The sequence below is a fragment of the Dreissena polymorpha genome, chromosome 2 (genome assembly GCF_020536995.1).
Source record: "Dreissena polymorpha isolate Duluth1 chromosome 2, UMN_Dpol_1.0, whole genome shotgun sequence".
Taxonomy (NCBI): domain Eukaryota; kingdom Metazoa; phylum Mollusca; class Bivalvia; order Myida; family Dreissenidae; genus Dreissena; species Dreissena polymorpha.
The window spans coordinates 85,978,014-85,995,180 of record NC_068356.1 but is presented as its reverse complement, the minus strand read 5'-3'; the positions used below and the strand labels follow the sequence as shown (position 1 = coordinate 85,995,180).

General features: G+C 36.7%; 2 protein-coding genes and 1 long non-coding RNA gene across 8 annotated transcripts in view; 2 read left to right on the top strand and 1 right to left on the bottom strand.

Annotated features, from left to right (window-relative positions):
• Positions 1-901: 901 nt before the first annotated feature.
• LOC127870338 (uncharacterized) lies at positions 902-5,121 on the top strand. The gene is made up of 3 exons (XR_008044765.1): positions 902-998; positions 4,043-4,206; positions 4,480-5,121. It is a non-coding gene; the product is annotated as an uncharacterized LOC127870338 (long non-coding RNA).
• Positions 5,122-5,576: 455 nt separating this feature from the next.
• On the bottom strand, positions 5,577-8,133 carry LOC127870337 (uncharacterized). The gene is made up of 3 exons (XM_052412966.1): positions 6,743-8,133; positions 6,406-6,516; positions 5,577-6,244 (listed from the first exon to the last, which is right to left on the bottom strand). Exons 1-3 carry the CDS (start codon positions 8,062-8,064, stop codon positions 6,061-6,063), a joined length of 1,617 nt encoding a protein of 538 aa, XP_052268926.1. The 5' UTR covers positions 8,065-8,133; the 3' UTR covers positions 5,577-6,060.
• A 7,956-nt stretch (positions 8,134-16,089) lies between these two features.
• The window catches only part of LOC127867912 (protein couch potato-like), a 127,315-nt gene continuing 126,237 nt past the window's right edge, over positions 16,090-17,167 (top strand). The window contains exon 1 of one of the 6 annotated variants that reach the window (XM_052409420.1): positions 16,090-17,166. The gene's annotated coding sequence lies outside the window, so the exon portion shown is untranslated. The remainder of the gene's footprint in view (position 17,167) is intronic. The other 5 variants (XM_052409422.1, XM_052409426.1, XM_052409417.1 and 2 more) reach the window with 5 other exon arrangements.

Sequence of the window (17,167 nt, the reverse complement as noted above, 5' to 3'; positions counted from 1 at the left end):
TATGAATAAATTTGTTGGAAATCACTTTAGTTTCATTTCTTGGCCAGTAACTGACAGATATATACATTACACTAACTTCCCCAAATTCTTCATACAGCATTACGCCTCATTTCGCCACATTACGTAGAAATGTATACATTGCTGTATTTAGGTGTACACACCGCATTTTTACGCCCCTGAGAATGACTAGAACAAAAGGATGTAACAAATTATGGCAGTATTAGACGAAAACCAGGGATGTAACTTTCATATATTATAATTATTGAAAAAAAACTTTTTAACATCAAATTTAAATTTCTTCGTAAAATTAACCTTGATTACAATTTCCTGTTGCTGATGGTGCTGGCGTGCTACTGTGGCTTGTATGAACTGTATCACTACCACCAGTTGCTATTTGTCGCAACCTTGAGCGATCCCCAATGGTCTCCACTCCGATTCTACTAAATTCACAATCAGACATTTCTTTCATTATCTTGAAATCAATTTTTTCGCATATCAATCTCGGTAAAATGGAGCTAAGGTCAACAGCTGCGAGAGCGCCTTCAAACGTGGTTAGGTCACAATATACTAAATAGTTTCCCTATATAATTCAATGTAAAAGCGACATCTTTGAGCGAAAATAAATGCAACATTTTGCACATAGAGACGCCCATAACCATACCTTTTCTTAAAGGCCATTCTAAGCGGAGTCGATTTGTGCAATAACAAAGATATGTCATGTACGAACCAAGAAAAAACTTGTCAAAAGTCAAACTCGACTGTTTTTGCAACTTTTTTTTCGGCCGTTTTCTAGTGGAATGTAACCTTTTTTAGTGCACACCGGTGCTCTCTCTTTGATTGCCCAGTGTAACGTATCCGAACATGATAACGACGTTGGCACATAATGAAATGATGTATCATTCAGTGTGGCCATACCACGTGGTTTGTGACGTCATTTTGGCTAGCACGCTAAGCAGAAATTTGTCAACATTGGCCCCGCTTAGAAATTTCAAATCCACGTAAGTATCTTATTATTTACTCGTTTTTGACGAAATAAAGCGCAGGCTAAGGGAAAGGTTGAGCACTATTCCCGGTTATATAAATATTTGTCACCAGATGAGTAGTTTAGTCTATCATTCGAGGCAAATTCCTGGTTTTTACGTTACAATGCACGCAAGCACGACAAGCACATTTGAAATCGTCCAAAATATCTGTTTTATATACCTTTTTGCAGTGAACCAATATGTGCGGACGTGATTAATTCCATATAAAATGTGTTTTGTCCGAAAAAATTACCTGAAAACACCACTTAATGACATTTCTAATGTACATCAACACTTTGGCTAACACGACAAGCAACGAAATTCAAGGCAAGCACGGCAAGTCGATATTCGGCTAGAACGACCAGTTGTTATTAATTATGTTTCTGAAGCGATGTTATTGTTGAGGTAATACACACAAATTTAATTAGAATTTCAAAACATTTTCTTGGTCCGGCACAGAAAACACAAAAATATAATGTCGGACAATAACTGCGATGCTGTCTTGCATAAGTGCTATAAACAAATTTGAAACTTTCACCGAGAACAATCCTCGGAATGTAACAGAGATACTGTATGTATATATACTAAAAAAGTTCCAACTAAATGTGGCGAATTTCTGACACACCCTTCTCGAGTCAGGTTTCAATTTAATCTTTTGATTTTGATGAACGGTCCACAATAACTCAAGTATCGTTAAAACGAACTGATGCCCATTGTGTAATTTTCGACCTGAAATGGCCCACAAGTCATCCGGGGGTGACTAGAAGCCGATTCATGTCACACTAGGATGACTTCAAGCCGACTTTCGTCAACCGGGGTGACTAGACGCCGATTCATGTCACCCTGGGGTGACATGAAGCCGATTATAGTCACCCGGTGATGACTAGTGTCGGCTTGAAGTCACCCAAGGGTGACAGGGCTCGCATTTAATTTTTTTTTCTACTTGCAAAAAATTGAGAGCAGCTTTAATACCAACTCGCAAAATCAAAAACATTCTCGCAAATTTTGATGGAAACATAAAAAACCTTGGACATAAGTTTAGTACTATTTAAACAAAATAAAAGTACTTAACATGTATACACATTTTATTTCTGCAACCATACAAAGATATATGTTCCTTGGACCATAACGGCCCACATCAGGTTTTAGTCTTATTTTAAGTTATTTTTACCACTAATTCACTGTTTTCGTAGAAGGATTTAAAATCCGTTTTTTCTAACTAAACGGTTAACTTTGCTTTATCTTTTGTAATATGTTTATTTTGTGTTATTTCCGTCTGTGGGAATAAAGTGACAAGTTATTTTTTCGCTTCAATGAACATGTGTGAATAGTCGACTGTTTCACTTCCTTTGTACCAATACCATCCGCGTATTTGTATATACCAGTCTACATACAAGGTGCGCGCTTACGCATAAGGGTACTTGGGCGTTCAGCCGTTCTATAAATTGACCAAAGATTTAGCCATCATGATGTCGAGCAGCATTATACCTACTCATTTCTTTTCACTATTTATTTACTCGCAAAAAAATACTAGTGGCTTAAAACTTAACTCGCAATCGGTATTTTTTACTCGCATTTTGCGAGTGTGCGAGTGTTAATTTCGAGCCCTGGGTGACATGAATAGGCTTCTAGTCACCCCCGGCCGACTTGTGGGCCATTTTAGGTCGACAATGAGCCGAACTTATTGATATAAAATGCAACATTTGACGCAACATATCAACACATGTTCCTTTGATCGTTTTATCCTTAAGTGACAGATGCTGACGTATATTAGCACTTGTATTTTTGGTAGGATTAGATAAGTAATATTTGATTAGTAGCATAGTGATGTACGTTTCGTTTTGATAAAGCAATACTCAATGCACACATAGATTAATAACAAGTGATATATCGATCTGAGTTGCAGTTAGCTTGGCTTTCGATTAATCATACTGTAGGTTATGTCCATGTTCTTTCCAACTTTTAAGGCCATTGTAAGGATTAAACTATTAGGGCTGTCACGATTCACCGGTATACCGGTATATCGCGGTGCATGTCGTGAAAAAAATCGCACCGCGGTACGGCGTTGCCGCACCGGTTTTTTTTAATATTATTATATTAGCACATATATAAATACATTACATAATTCTTTTGATAAAGATATCGTTTTGAAAACTGTAGAAGCGATTCAAAAGGGCTAAATAAATAATCCGTTAATATCCAGGTCAAGCAAGCGCTTCCACTGGTAGATGTTTAACTTTCACGTTTAAAATACGGCAATGTATGGGTCCGTACCTTTTTTTTGAATTTGGGTTAGATTTCCTTTGCAAATAAGTTCATAATTATCCAAAAGATGTTTACTCTATTTCTTATTTTCTTTCTTTAGAATATCGATCGTTCAAAGCATGGCACTTCCAAATCATGTTATCTTAAGATTATGAATAAGTCGAGGAAGAATCAGAACGCTACGGATTTTCAATACTGGGCCTGCTGACTCCGCATTGTAAACATGCTCTTGAAGCGTTCGATTTACACAGGTCGTAGTCACAGCTATTGTAAACAACATGGCGGACATTTTAGAAAAAGACGCGAATAACAATAACAATGACTACTTCTATCAAGTTTATTACAGTTTCTTTTACAGTTTCTAGTCATACTATGATACCCGTGTTTTCTGATTATTGTGTTTAATTAAGTTTGTAAACTGTTTTCTTTACAGATACATATTCTGTAAAATATCGCGGTACGTACCGCGATACAGTGTTGCTGTACCACGATATACCGCGGTACGCTCACGGCGTATCGTGACAGCCCTATAAACTATACTGTTGTTAACAATGTTTTAAATTGTTGTAAAATGTAGATTTAGTAATGCGCCGTTGTCTTGTAATTATTTATTGCAAGTAGATGAAATATTTGAAACGGTAACACACATGACAAAAACATCATATGATTATAATACTCTAATGGTGACAGCACGGTGAATACATAATAACAAATGCATAATTATTTATTTCATTTAACATATTTGATGTTTTTAGATACACATGATGACGACCGAAGAGCGATATATTTGTGCCATATGCGCCAGAGGGTTCAAGCACAGGCGAAATATGGTTTACCATGAAAGAACACACGCTGGGATGTTACCCTTTAACTGTTGCGGCGTTGGGTTTTCATCAAGACGACAATTACAAAGACACAGGTCATTATCATATAGCGCTTTTAGTAATTAGAAAAGTCACAGTCGGCTGTCTTATTTTACTCGCGATTCTTAAGATTTTGAATTATGTACATTGCAGTTTCACTACATAAACATTATCTTTAGAAAGCTGTGATAAACAGTCTTAACCAAAACGCGTTATAGATGTATAAGATACACATTTCCCAAATCATTAACTAGTAAATTATTGTAAATAAGAAGCAAAGAGTGTACGTGTAGGATACATGTGCTTATTATGCTTATGAATGCTTACAGGTGCAATGTACACGGTGACGGAAAAAACTATCTTTGCCTTTATTGTGGAAAAGAATTCGCAACGAAAGTAGATCTAGATGCCCACTCGGCCCGGGAACAGCGCACTCGAGAGATCGAGTGCGAGATATGCAACCACAAGGCCACAACACGGGCTCATCTCCGAGAACATCTCAAAACACACAGCGAGGAAAAAACACACGTTTGCCATGTGTGCAAAGCCGCCTATAAACATATAAGTTCACTGTATAGGCACTATGGGCAAAAGCACAAATGACGTGTATACAGTGGTTTTACCTGTTCGTGATTTATTTGTGATTTACCCGTGATTTATTTGTGATTTACCCGTGATTGAATTGTTGCGATAAAAGCATAATCATCAGATCTCAAGCATAATTAACATTTGAACCGTATCTGTTTATACCACGATGTTTACTTGTTGCGTTTTTTTTACTTTTTATTGTTTTTTTTATATGTTTTGTTAATGCTACTGTTATATTATAGCAGTTGTGATTTGTATTGTGATTAAAATGTAATTTTATAATTGTGATTAATGCTTTATAATCAGTTCTCAAGCATAAATAACATTTAAATCGTATATGTTTATACCACGATGTGAACTTGTTGCGTTTCTTTTCTTTTTATTGTATTTTATTATTTTGTTAACGCTACTGATATTATAGCAATTGTGATTTAGATTGTGATTTACATGTGATTCAATGATGCCATTTTACATTGTTTCATTAATTCAAATTATTAATTAAACATACACTGCGTTGTGTTAATTTCTGAAACAAAATCTTGAACAATCTTCGTTGTTCGTTAACTGCATGGAGCAAATCAAACGTAAAAAGCAAAGGCAACTGAGTATTTGTGTAATATTATACTTTGCTTTTATCCAAAATTTCTCAATTATCTATGTGACACACAATGCTTAATGCCGAAATATAAAATGGAGTATTAAATTAGGGCAGTTTAAATATTGTACAGTTTTGGACAAAAATAGAGTTATTAAAACAACGTTTGAATCAATGCTGTTCAAAGCTTCAATTAATTATTTGCATGCAATTATGATCGGATTCACAAAGGCGACAATAAACACATACCATTAGCATTTATTTGAGTGAGATAAATATTCAGCACAATTGTGTCGTGTACTGAGAAAACTGGGCATAATGCATGTGCGTAAAATGTCGTCCCAGATTTGGCTATGAAGTCAGCATAGGCTAATAAGGGACGACATTTTCCGCGTAGTGTCGCCCCAGATTTGTCTGTGCAGTCAGCAGAGGCTAATCAGGGACGACACTTTCCGCCTAAACCATATTTTCGCTAAGAAGAGACATTATTTAAACAAAAAATTCCATTAAAGCGGAAAATGTCGTCCCTGATTAGTCTGTGCGCACTGCACAGGCTAATCTGGGATGACAAATTCGCGCAAAAGCATTATGCCCAGTTGTCTCAGAACACGACACAATTAACTTAAATACGGGAAAAAAATAACACACTATGCACATGAATAATTATATATATCTCGCTCAAGTCAAGCTACTAAAACACGGAATTCTTCAGAAAGGCGGTTTCTTATCAAATTTCTTCCATGTCTAGTCCAAGTCTGTACGTAGGCAATAACTTGCTTTCGTTTCTCCTCGCACATTCCCACCGTACACCTAAAGTTCCCCTGGCAACGGCATTTCGACTCGAGTCCATTTTGGCCTCTTTTGCCTTCGGTTTCACACGCAGTCTCCCCGGGTTGTCAAACTCGTGGTCACTAATATTGAAATAAATACAAATAAATACATTACTACAGTTGAAATAACATGTTTTTTTTTTTTAATTTTACTAAAAATATTCCGAATGGACATATGACATGCATTTCCATAATAACAGTTTGTGCACGACTAAATAAGCTTTACGGACAAACAAAATTACCGAATATCGGAAGAGCTCTTGATTTTTGATTCATCTTCACCTTTGCTATCGACGTTATATTGACTAACGAGTTTGTACACATTCTTTTTCGAGGTTGTATAGAAGAATTGCCTGAAAGTTTTAACAATAGTTTGGGTTGGAATCTTAATGCATCGGAGGTCAATTTACGGCATAATATGAAATAAACACGACTAATAAGCCTGTTATCCGCGAGTGACTATATGATAATGGAATGATAACATGTTTAATAGTTTTAATTTCTAATGAATTACCTGTAAACATATATTTATATTTTCTCATTTAAATAACATTTCACATAAAATGCATTCACAAATACCTTTCAGGGTCAAGACGCATGTGGAGTTTTTCGATTGTGGTATCGATGTACTGGCCGAATTCTCTGCTGGTGACCGTGCCCTGTCCTCGCCGGTCATAAAGCGTTAGCTCTGAAAAGAACGTTTCCCCCATCATGCTTGAAAACGCTCGTACATTGTATTTGTGTGTAGGAACAAGACTATACAATATCTTTTTAGCGTCGATACTTGCAATGACGGCTTCCCATAGCTGTGTTGGCCATCCATTGATGAACATTCCCGGAGGTGGAAATTTCGAAAAGTCCACACTACTCATTAGGCGTGAGCGAAGTTTAGAGCGGAGCTCAATGCGTTGTTCAGCCGGAATACCGGCCTCATCTTCAGCCAACCACCAATTTCTGATGTCTTCACACAGCTCAGCTTCCTTGGTATCTCCATTTAGGCGCATTTCATGTTCAACGGCTTGGCTAAAATGCGTATTTGCAACAGAAACAGTCATAGGCTCAAGAATACAATCAACCATTCCCAAAGACAAAGCCGTCTTCTTTGACTTTGCGACTGTTCTCCATGCCTCGTTTGTCAAGCCGTCTAATCCCCCTTTGGCACTCTTTCGCCTCATTCTTGTCAACAAATGGGACGAGTCTATACAGTTCACCTCAGATTGTTTTCTTGACTCACTGAAAGACGAAACATAGAATTGTTCTTCTTTCTGCAATCCTATGCATGAAGTGTTGTGTACTGTATTCCGCATTTGTAGTTCCTGTGGCCAAAGGTACTCAGAGTAAATGATATTAAGATCACTCTTTTTTAAACGATTTGACACTATTTTAAATGCTTGTTCTGCCAAACGTTTGGGCTGTTGAATTTTTGATCGCTTTGAATGGTGATGAGATTGATCGCTACTGTACTCCATGCTTAGTAAGTTGCATAGTGTTTGCAACTTTGCCTCCTTTTTTTCACTTTCCTTTATTTTCATGTTGTAATTTCGGTTGATGTATCTAACTATGACACGTAGTTCAGTATCACGAAACTTTCGAAGTGTCTGTTCTGACTGGAAGTACACGGATAGGCTATTCAAAGAGGAATCATCCCACTGGCCTTTCGCATTGCAATACTTGTCGACTTTGAATTGTGTCAAGATAGAGGCTTTGTCGACTTCAGTTAAGGAGATGCGTTTTGCCTGGTGTTTTTGCGTTTCTATTATTAATTTCCCGATTGCTTCAGTGTCAACAGAATCGCTATTTACGGTACCGTCATCCAGTTCTATCCTTTCGTTGTTTTCAAACGGTTGTTCGTCGGGCTCGACAAAATTATTTTCAGCAATCTGCAACTGCTCATCAGGCATATTACTAGCATATGCGATTTGTTTTCTTGCTTTAACTCTTTGCAAAGAAACACTTTCTGATATTTTTGGCAATACAATTCCACCATTTGTGCAAATAATTGCGTGTTTCACGGATCCTTCGTCGTCGAACCATGTATGAACTAGCCTTTTCACAACCTTATTTTTTGATGCGATACTTTTCAATACATCATTTTTCGGCATACGTTCTACTGTTTTCCATACATCCTTTTGTAGTTGTAATAGAGTCAGTGGCTTTTCATTTACATCACGCACTGCGATATTATGCCATTGTCCATCAAACGACACAGCCGGGATATGAATTCCGGCTTCAGCACACGTGTTTAAAACTGACTCCGATATGTTCCGCATAGTGCACGTATCAAGCGAACTTCCCTTCGGGAACCAGCAGACTGGTACGCTGTGTACTGTTTCTTTTCCCCAAATTCTATCTAAATCACAACATAGAAACACAACCGCTTCAGTTGCTGGTATTCGTTGTAATTCATAATATTTCTCGTAGTTAGATAACATTTCAGTCAACATGAGATCAAATCGACGTAAAATAAATTTACCGGCGTCGTGAATGTTGTTCGCACTAGAATTGTGTGTAAGAGATCGAAAGACCCCAATGAATTCCACAGTCGAATTCGTCCTACATAGTTCGTTTATTTCAGTTTTAAGCATTTTTGTCTCGTCTGCTAACTTTGTCGGCCGTTTTGGCTTTTCCACATCATACATATTCACTGCTAAGTCAAACGCTTTCTTAAATAGCATCGAATTTCTGTTAACTTTGAACACAGTGGACAGATCTGGACGCCAACATAGGTATATCAAACTTTCCACGTTTAAAGCTTCTATTTCAGATAAGCACTGAAGCAGATAACGTGCAGGAAAGTGGTGTTGAACGTCATAAATTGGACATTTATATTCTATGGCAAAAGTCGTTGTTTCTTCGTTGTCATCTATTCTCACACTACCATCTGGCGATACTACCATGAACGATTTCGATTTCGTCGAGTCCATGGATACATATCCTTCTTCAAACACTTTTTGTTCTGGACAAATCATGGGAAGCACTTTTCCAACCATTGTAGCAGCAGCATTAATCTCATTTAGCGTCCCATGTTCCATTGCTGCCTTAACAGTTTCTGGTTTTGTTCTTTCATGAAGACCACCGACTGTCACGTCAAAATAGTCTTTCTGTTTGGCCAAACCATCAAGACCTAGTGCAACATACATTGTACTTCCAGTTATTCTTGCCTTTGATCTTTGTTCAAACCATTCTAGAGATCTCTGCTTCACCTGTCTGCTTGTTGGATTGTCGGAGTGTTCAATTTTTCGATAATTTGGGCTTTTATCCAAATTCATGACGTCCTGTGTGATCAATGTACTTGTTCCTGAAAGTTTTAAACAACAAATACATGTTGTTATTTCATCAACAAGGGCCATACTTTGTTGCAAATACTCATCTATATCATGCACAAAAGCGATCATTGAACTGATCGCAAATACATATTTTCCGTTTTTCCAGTCCGATCCTCCACCCCTTTCAATTAGTTTTTGTCTGGCATACTCCTTCTTTTTGCGCAGTTCCCTTGCGTTTAGAATGTTTAGTGAAATAGTTTTTCTTTGGAAAAACAGTTTGTCAACTTGTTCTTTCCTTTCATCATCGTTTATAATCGTATTCATATTTTGTGATTCATCTCTTTCTAAAAAAACATTCATCATCTCCTGTATTGGTTTTTTCAAATCTTCTAGTTGTTTCTGCCTTTCAGTGAGCGAGAGCCCTTGCTCAAATCCTAAGAGATTAACATCTCCGGATATGCTGGTAAGTCCACGTTTCAATTTTTTTCCGTCGAATGTTAAACAGTATGATTTGTTGCTTGTGGATTGGCCGACGGTTGCAATCATGTCTCGTAGTAATCCTGGTTGTCTCCCAATACCTTCGTTAGATCTAGGCTCTAGTCCGTACGGGGTAAATGCAGAGATAATATCTTTGCTCGGAACCGCAAAATTTATTTCTGACTGTCTTGGTGGGTATAAACCTTTCTCCGTTTCTTCCATTACAACTTTGTTTCTATGTTTATAACCCGACATAAAATGCAAAAATTGTCCTCCAAAAAGCCGATATCCTAGTTTCCAGAATTTTTTGGTATTTTCAGAATAACGCATTTCAGTTGAGTTTTCACAGCTGAACCATTTCACAACTTCCAACCACAGCTGAAAAGATATATTTTTCAAAGGGAAGTTTGAACTGCTCACCAATTTAAAAAAATCATATAACTGTTTGTCATAACCTTCTGCTGCCAGGTTTTTCATCACAGATGGTATTAATTCAGACATCTCAGCTATTTCATTTTGTAATTCGAATCCATCGCAGTCGATTTCATCCGGTAATAAATCACTGCTCTCACACGCATTGTTTTCGAAACTTGGATTAATACCGTCTTCCGTTTTATGATATAATGACCGTCGAACCTTCTTAGTGGATGGCGACTTTGATGGCGTTGTAAGTGACGCTACTGTACCTACGAATTTGCTCGTTATTGCTCTTTTTAATAGTCTCTTATGCTTTGGTGTTGTCTTAAGTGGAGATTTAAATGGAGAAAATGTTTTATACTTTGGTGTTGATGCCTTTGGTGTAGATTTAGTTTGAAAAAATGTTTTAAATATTTGACTGGGTGATGAGTAAAATTTAACATTTTTGTGTTCATAGTTCACTCGATTGAAAATTTCATCTTCGGTTTTTATCCAATTTGAAGTCGACGTTTGACACTCGAAATGCTGACGTCTCGTCTTGGTACGTTTGCTTCTCTTTCCGAGTTTTAGTGTCGCTTTTGGTCTCATAATTCCTACAAATGAAAGATAACTATTGTTAGAAAACAAAACAATACAGTTAATATCATAGTTCAAATATAAACTTGATTTTTTTTTCTGTTGTTTATTTTATGATTTATCTTTTGTATTTACATCACAAACAAGAAATGTGTCCACACGACACGGATGCCCCAAACTTGGTGAAATTGAATGAAAAATACTCGAATTAGAAAGCAGACTCCATGCTGAATGTTTGAAACGCACTACGTGACCCAGTGACCTAGTTTTTGGCCAGGCATGGCTCATGATCGAACTTGGCCTAGACATTATCTAGATGCAACTTCTGACCAAATTTGTCGAAGATCGAATGAAAACTACTTGAAATAAAGAGCGGAAACCATGCTGAATGTTTAAAACGCACTAAGTGACCCCGTGACCTTTTTTTGGCCCGGCATGATATATGTTCGAACTTGGCCTAGACTTTATATAGATACAACTTCTGACCAAGTCTGGTTGGGATCGGATGAGAACTACTTGAATTAGAGAGCGAACATGTTAAGTGTGACGGACGGACAGACAGACAGTCTGACCGACCAACCGACGGACAGTACGAAAACTATATGCCGCCCGTTGGGGGCAAAAAAAAGACATGGTAAGTCGCCATATTTTTAACTGACACTTTTGCGATTGTTCCAAATATATAGGCAACATGTTTTCTGTATATGAAAAACAACTTGGGAAAAGGTGTTTTTTGAGAAACAGTAGATTGGAAAAAAAAATAGACGGAACTATTTTTGCAAGGCGAATTCAACTTGGAACATCACAAGTGCTGGCGTCGGCACAAAAGTCAATATCGGTCGGGTTATACAAAACTGTTTTCGCTTAACCGCAAAAACTTTGTTTTGATGCATTTTTTTAAGTTTTCATGAGTGTGTATGTGTAAAAATTAAACCATACTCTATCTAGTTTTCAGTCAAATTTTCATAGAAACGTAAAACTGTTATAAACTAATCTTATCTTGTTTAAATCATTATTACGATAGTAGAGCGCATAAAGGCAGTGTAGTATATCTCCATTAAGTGACTTTAACTATAAACATATATAATTATGTTCGCACAACTATGTTCCATATGAATGCATACTTGTTTATTAGTTTTAACAAAAACTGTTCTCTGTAATATAAGTATTAAATTACTGACCTTTCACCCTCACGGACGAAGAGTCTTATTTATGGTAACATTATGTCTGAATTTCGATTCAGAAGTTTCTTATACGTGCAGATTATGTTCATCTGATCTGTTTAAAGATCTTAAAACTTTACTTTTTATACATTGTACACGGCTGAACGCACACAGGACAGGGCACAGAAACACACGAAGACAGAAAATAGACACGAACTATTAAAGGGACACACACATTTAAAATAATTAAAGGATATTGTTTGACAACATAGAAGTTACCAATTCTATACTAATAACAACTAGTCGTGCTAGCCGAATATCGACTTGCCGTGCTTGCCTTGAATTTCGTTGCTTGTCGTATTAGCCAAAGTGTTGATGTACATTGGAAATGTCATAAAGTGGTGTTTTCGGGTAATTTTTTCGGACAAAACACATTTTATATGGAATTAATCACGTCCGCACATATTGGTTCACTGCAAAAAGGTATATAAAACAGATATTTTGGACGATTTCAAATGTGCTTGTCGTGCTTGCGTGCATTGTAACGTAAAAACCAGGAATTCGCCTCGAATGATAGACTAAACTACTCATCTGGTGACAAATATTTATATAACCGGGAATAGTGCTCAACCTTTCCCTTAGCCTGCGCTTTATTTCGTCAAAAACGAGTAAATAATAAGATACTTACGTGGATTTGAAATTTCTAAGCGGGGCCAATGTTGACAAATTTCTGCTTAGCGTGCTAGCCAAAATGACGTCACAAACCACGTGGTATGGCCACACTGATCATTGTATGCACAAAACATACAGCGCCGTCCCACCTACTAGGGTTTACAGACGCACGTCCGCTGGAATGCCAACGCACGGTTTTGGCAAATATTTCACGAAAGTCATCGCTACAGGGTTGAGATCGAGCCTTGTCTGGATGTTGATCTTTGGGCAAAACTCACTTCGTCAGACGAAGGCCAGACGCACGATTTTAAAATCGCGAGACAAACGCAAGCGTCTGATGACAATTTTTTGAGTACGCATGGGCATCGAGCGATCGACGGACAGTCACATCACGTTTGACGCACGTTTGTACTTTTCATAGCGTTTTAGGTGGTCTGCGTACATCGCACGTTCGCCGTGCGCGATGCGTACGTTAGAAAGACGCCAGGCGCAATGCCTCTGTTGGGAAGGGTGCAAAAGTTAAACATTCATACGGATATCGCACATTTAACGTGCGGTAGACATCGTGTATTCGCACGGTTATCGCATTTGCCTTTGCATGCATAAACCATGCTTGCTTTTTTCGATATTGAAAAAAATGATAAGAAAAAAAAAAAAAAAAAAGTCAACAGCGATTTTTGTCAAAGTAGCAAAAGTATATAAAAAGCATCAAAACTAGAAAAGACAACTCGTTATATAATAATATATATTTCTATATAAAAAAATGTTAAAATGTTTATTCCTTCCATCGTATACAAATTGAAAACACTTTACAACCTAGATTGTTGTGTGGACAGAACACACAAAGCAACGCAACCGATTCTTTCTTACTCAAATGCGAAATATTGACTGCTTTTATGCACCACACCTTTCCGGGAATTAAGACCCTCCCAGTTTCGTAAACTACCCCGAGATGCCCGGAAATTGTCGATTGCTCTAGCGTGCATGTTCGGTTTCGGTTCGTAAAAGATCGTTCAACAAATATAATCGAATAATTGCAGGTAGGTGTACACATTTTGTTCACAAACTGGTGAGTGATATTTATTGACCTTTATTAAGTTTTGTTATCAAATTATAATTTCGGAAAGCGTTTAATAATTAAAATGTATTAATCATTTCATTTATTGTTTTGTGTTTAAGGCATGAAGTGTTTTGTCGTTAAAATTCGCATTGCAAAAATACGATTTCTTTATTTATTAATTATTTTCTGTTATAATTTTAATTTATAACAAACATCCAACACAAACATTTATTTGTTAAATATAGAAAATGCAAATATTACCATCATCATCATCGTGTATGCCTAGTGGACTCTCCTGACCATCCTTCTAAATTGGATCAATTTATTTCCAAAATTAGGGATGTCTAGTATATTTATTTCTCTATTCAGACTATTTTTACATATATTCTTTTAAGCAAACAGCTCAGACCCTGATGAGACGCCGCATCATGCGGCGTCTCATCTTGGTCTACGCTGTTTGCCAAGGCCTTTTTTCTAGACGCTAGGCATAAATGGGTTAAACAACATCATAGCTTCTGTATTCAATACAACACGTATTTCCTACAACTACAACAACTGCTGCTGCTACTACTACTGAAACTACTACTTCTCAAAAAATATTTCCAACTACTATCGGCACTGCTGCGAATTTCAATGAACATGTACAAACGAAACCTTTGTGTCACACTATATCGGAAAATGTAAAAATCGACACGTAAAGTTGTTGAAGACGCAGTGCTTTTTTCGCTTTGTATTTTACAGCCTGTGCCTTTTTCGGAAAAAAAGAGCAATATACCATAACATTGTTTATAAATGCATTTTTACCTGCCTGTAAGAGCTTGTAATGTTTCAACAAAAGTATCACTTGAGACCAGTGCTTTTTAAAGGCTTACTTTGGGCCGAAATTCGACAATATTCGTCTGCTCAAAATTTATATATTTTTCCCCTGCAGTGTATAATTAACCACATCGATATAAGCTGTATAGACTGACGGAAACCGGTACAATCATTATTCTACATAAACAAAACGTAATGAGCGATGTTTTATTGTGAAATAAGTGTTTTTTAAATTGAGAACAAAAGTTGCAAAACTGCTACTTTTCCCATCCCTGAACACGTTCAGGTCAATAAATAAATATATATATTGTGTAATTGGTTAATTGTTAAATGCCTCACAAATAATTGCTACGCTTGTCGTAGTAGTTCTTGTACCATAGCTGTTGCTTCAAGGGGCATCACTCTAGCGTGCTTGATTCATAGGAATGGTCGATCGGCGGTGATTATTTTTTAATAAAGAATTAATGGGTGCTTTAGAATAACGAAGCACCTATATGTTTTGTCAGACATGATATAATTTTAATCAAGTTTATAAATTCAATAACTTGATTGATACGTCAGGATTTAATATATATTTTTTATAATTTAATTTATAAGCCTCGCTCTTCGTAAACGGAGTGTCCTCCCAGATTGCACTCTGCTATCCGCAAAGGCAAATCAGGGACGACACTTCACACCAGGATATTCTCCAAGAAAAGACGTCTTGTTAGCGAATAATTCCATTAATTAAATCGGGAAATGTTGGACACCTTCGCACTTGCATTAAACCCCGTTTTCGCAGAACGAGTCTCTTAATTTATTTTATAATCAAGTTTAGGTTGATATATGACCGTTATTAATTTGTCAATCTTCCTTTCTTGTTTTATTAGTAGCTTTATATTTCTCTGAATTTTCCGGTATTTAAATTAAAAAAAAACAACTTCCGATTCCTTGTGTGTTGAAGGGAACAAATCATAGTTTGATGCTGTTATTTTTTTTAATATTGAACTGTTTTGGTTGCTGCTGCTGCTTCTGTTGCTAATTATGTCTGGATGGTGTTTTGTTGTTTTTTAATTGCACTGAGCCGCTTTAATCGTAATTTTAAATTATGACGACGTTGCTACGAAATACCCATACGCCCTTTTAAAGCTCAAAATCCAATCATGAAGTAGTCCCTTTAAACGCGGTAGTCTATTCACTATTCAATATACTGTAAAACGGCAAAATCAAATAAGTATTGGGCAAAAAAGATGCGCTCATTTAAACTCAAAACGCCAATTTCCCGTTATTTCTATACAATAGACAGTCTATACAGGCTTTCGATGTTCGTCACGGTACATCGGTCCCTTTATCAAACTTTTCATGCCATGCTCATAAAAACTCTTTGTATATGTCAAGACGCTTACACAAAATTGAATACTCAATCATTGAGGGAAATATTTAGTGTACTTGGCTATTAATTTTATTTGTTCACGGAAGACTGACTGCATTTAATCGGGATTTTATATTTAATGCTTTTTCTAATCGCCCGGTTTTCAATGGATTAAAAATTAAATTGGCGATACGTAGAATAAATATTGGTGAATTGATTCAATACAGAATGTTTTGACTGCATGGGAATAGACTGGAAATTCGCGGACAGTCTGTGTAATTATTTACATATGGCCTGAGAATTAAATATTTATCGCGCTTGTGACATATGTCTCAAAGACGATCGCTTTTTCGACAGAAGTTCGGTAGCTGAACAATGTGATCTATTGGGGGCGTGACCAATTAACGCGCATAAACCAATCGGATTGCTTTGTTGGTTAATACATGCGCCGCATCAATGAATAATGGAACAGTAGAAAACAGTACCGAACAAAAATGAAAGTCGAAAGCTGGCAAGGCACATTGGAATTCTGTATGCTATAGCAGAAACGTGATCTGTTTTTATCTGACTAAAATAAGTCTGGAAATTGATATACGAGATGAGTCGGACTTAGTGAAAAAAATATTACTTCACGAAGTATTATCATTCCGAAGTCTTTCAGTTTTAGCACTTGTAGACACATGGACGAACGGACACGGACACCGTAATTGTAGTTTTGTGTACACTGTATATCACCATTAGGTAGCGCACGCACATCGTACATTCAGGGATTTTATTTAGAAGCAGTTAGTTCGCATAGTGATACCGACGGTTTCATACAAAGCACGTGTTTCATAAACTGTGTTAACTGTTTTATATTCGTGCACGTGATAACCGTGTATAGTTTATATACGCATGTACATGCAACGAGCATCACATCGTGTAGGCAATAAAGGGAAATAGGAGCTCGGATAGTAAAATTTATAATCTAACTGATAAATACAATTTTTGGCTGAGCTTCGTAGCTGTTTATCGATAAAACAGACAAATATTAACTTAATGCGAGATAAACTGCGATTTGAATATCAACGAATGTGTAATACACCGAAAACTGTGATAATTGTGCAGGAGTGAACGTCGAGAAGTCTTGGATATTGTGTGAAATAAATATTCGTTAATAGTATAGTCATTAATTAACTACGTTAACTGGATATATACATCTTTTGG

Bases quoted from the DNA above. Each gene is read 5' to 3' on its own strand.
- LOC127870337 (XM_052412966.1), bottom strand. From the start codon at position 8,064: ATGCCTGATGAGCAGTTGCAGATTGCTGAAAATAATTTTGTCGAGCCC. The intron at 6,517-6,742 runs GTATTTGTGAAT...TAAAACTTTCAG, and splicing joins ATGCGTCTTGACCCTGAAAG to GCAATTCTTCTATACAACCT. The intron at 6,245-6,405 runs GTAATTTTGTTT...TTTCAATATTAG, and splicing joins AAGAGCTCTTCCGATATTCG to TGACCACGAGTTTGACAACC.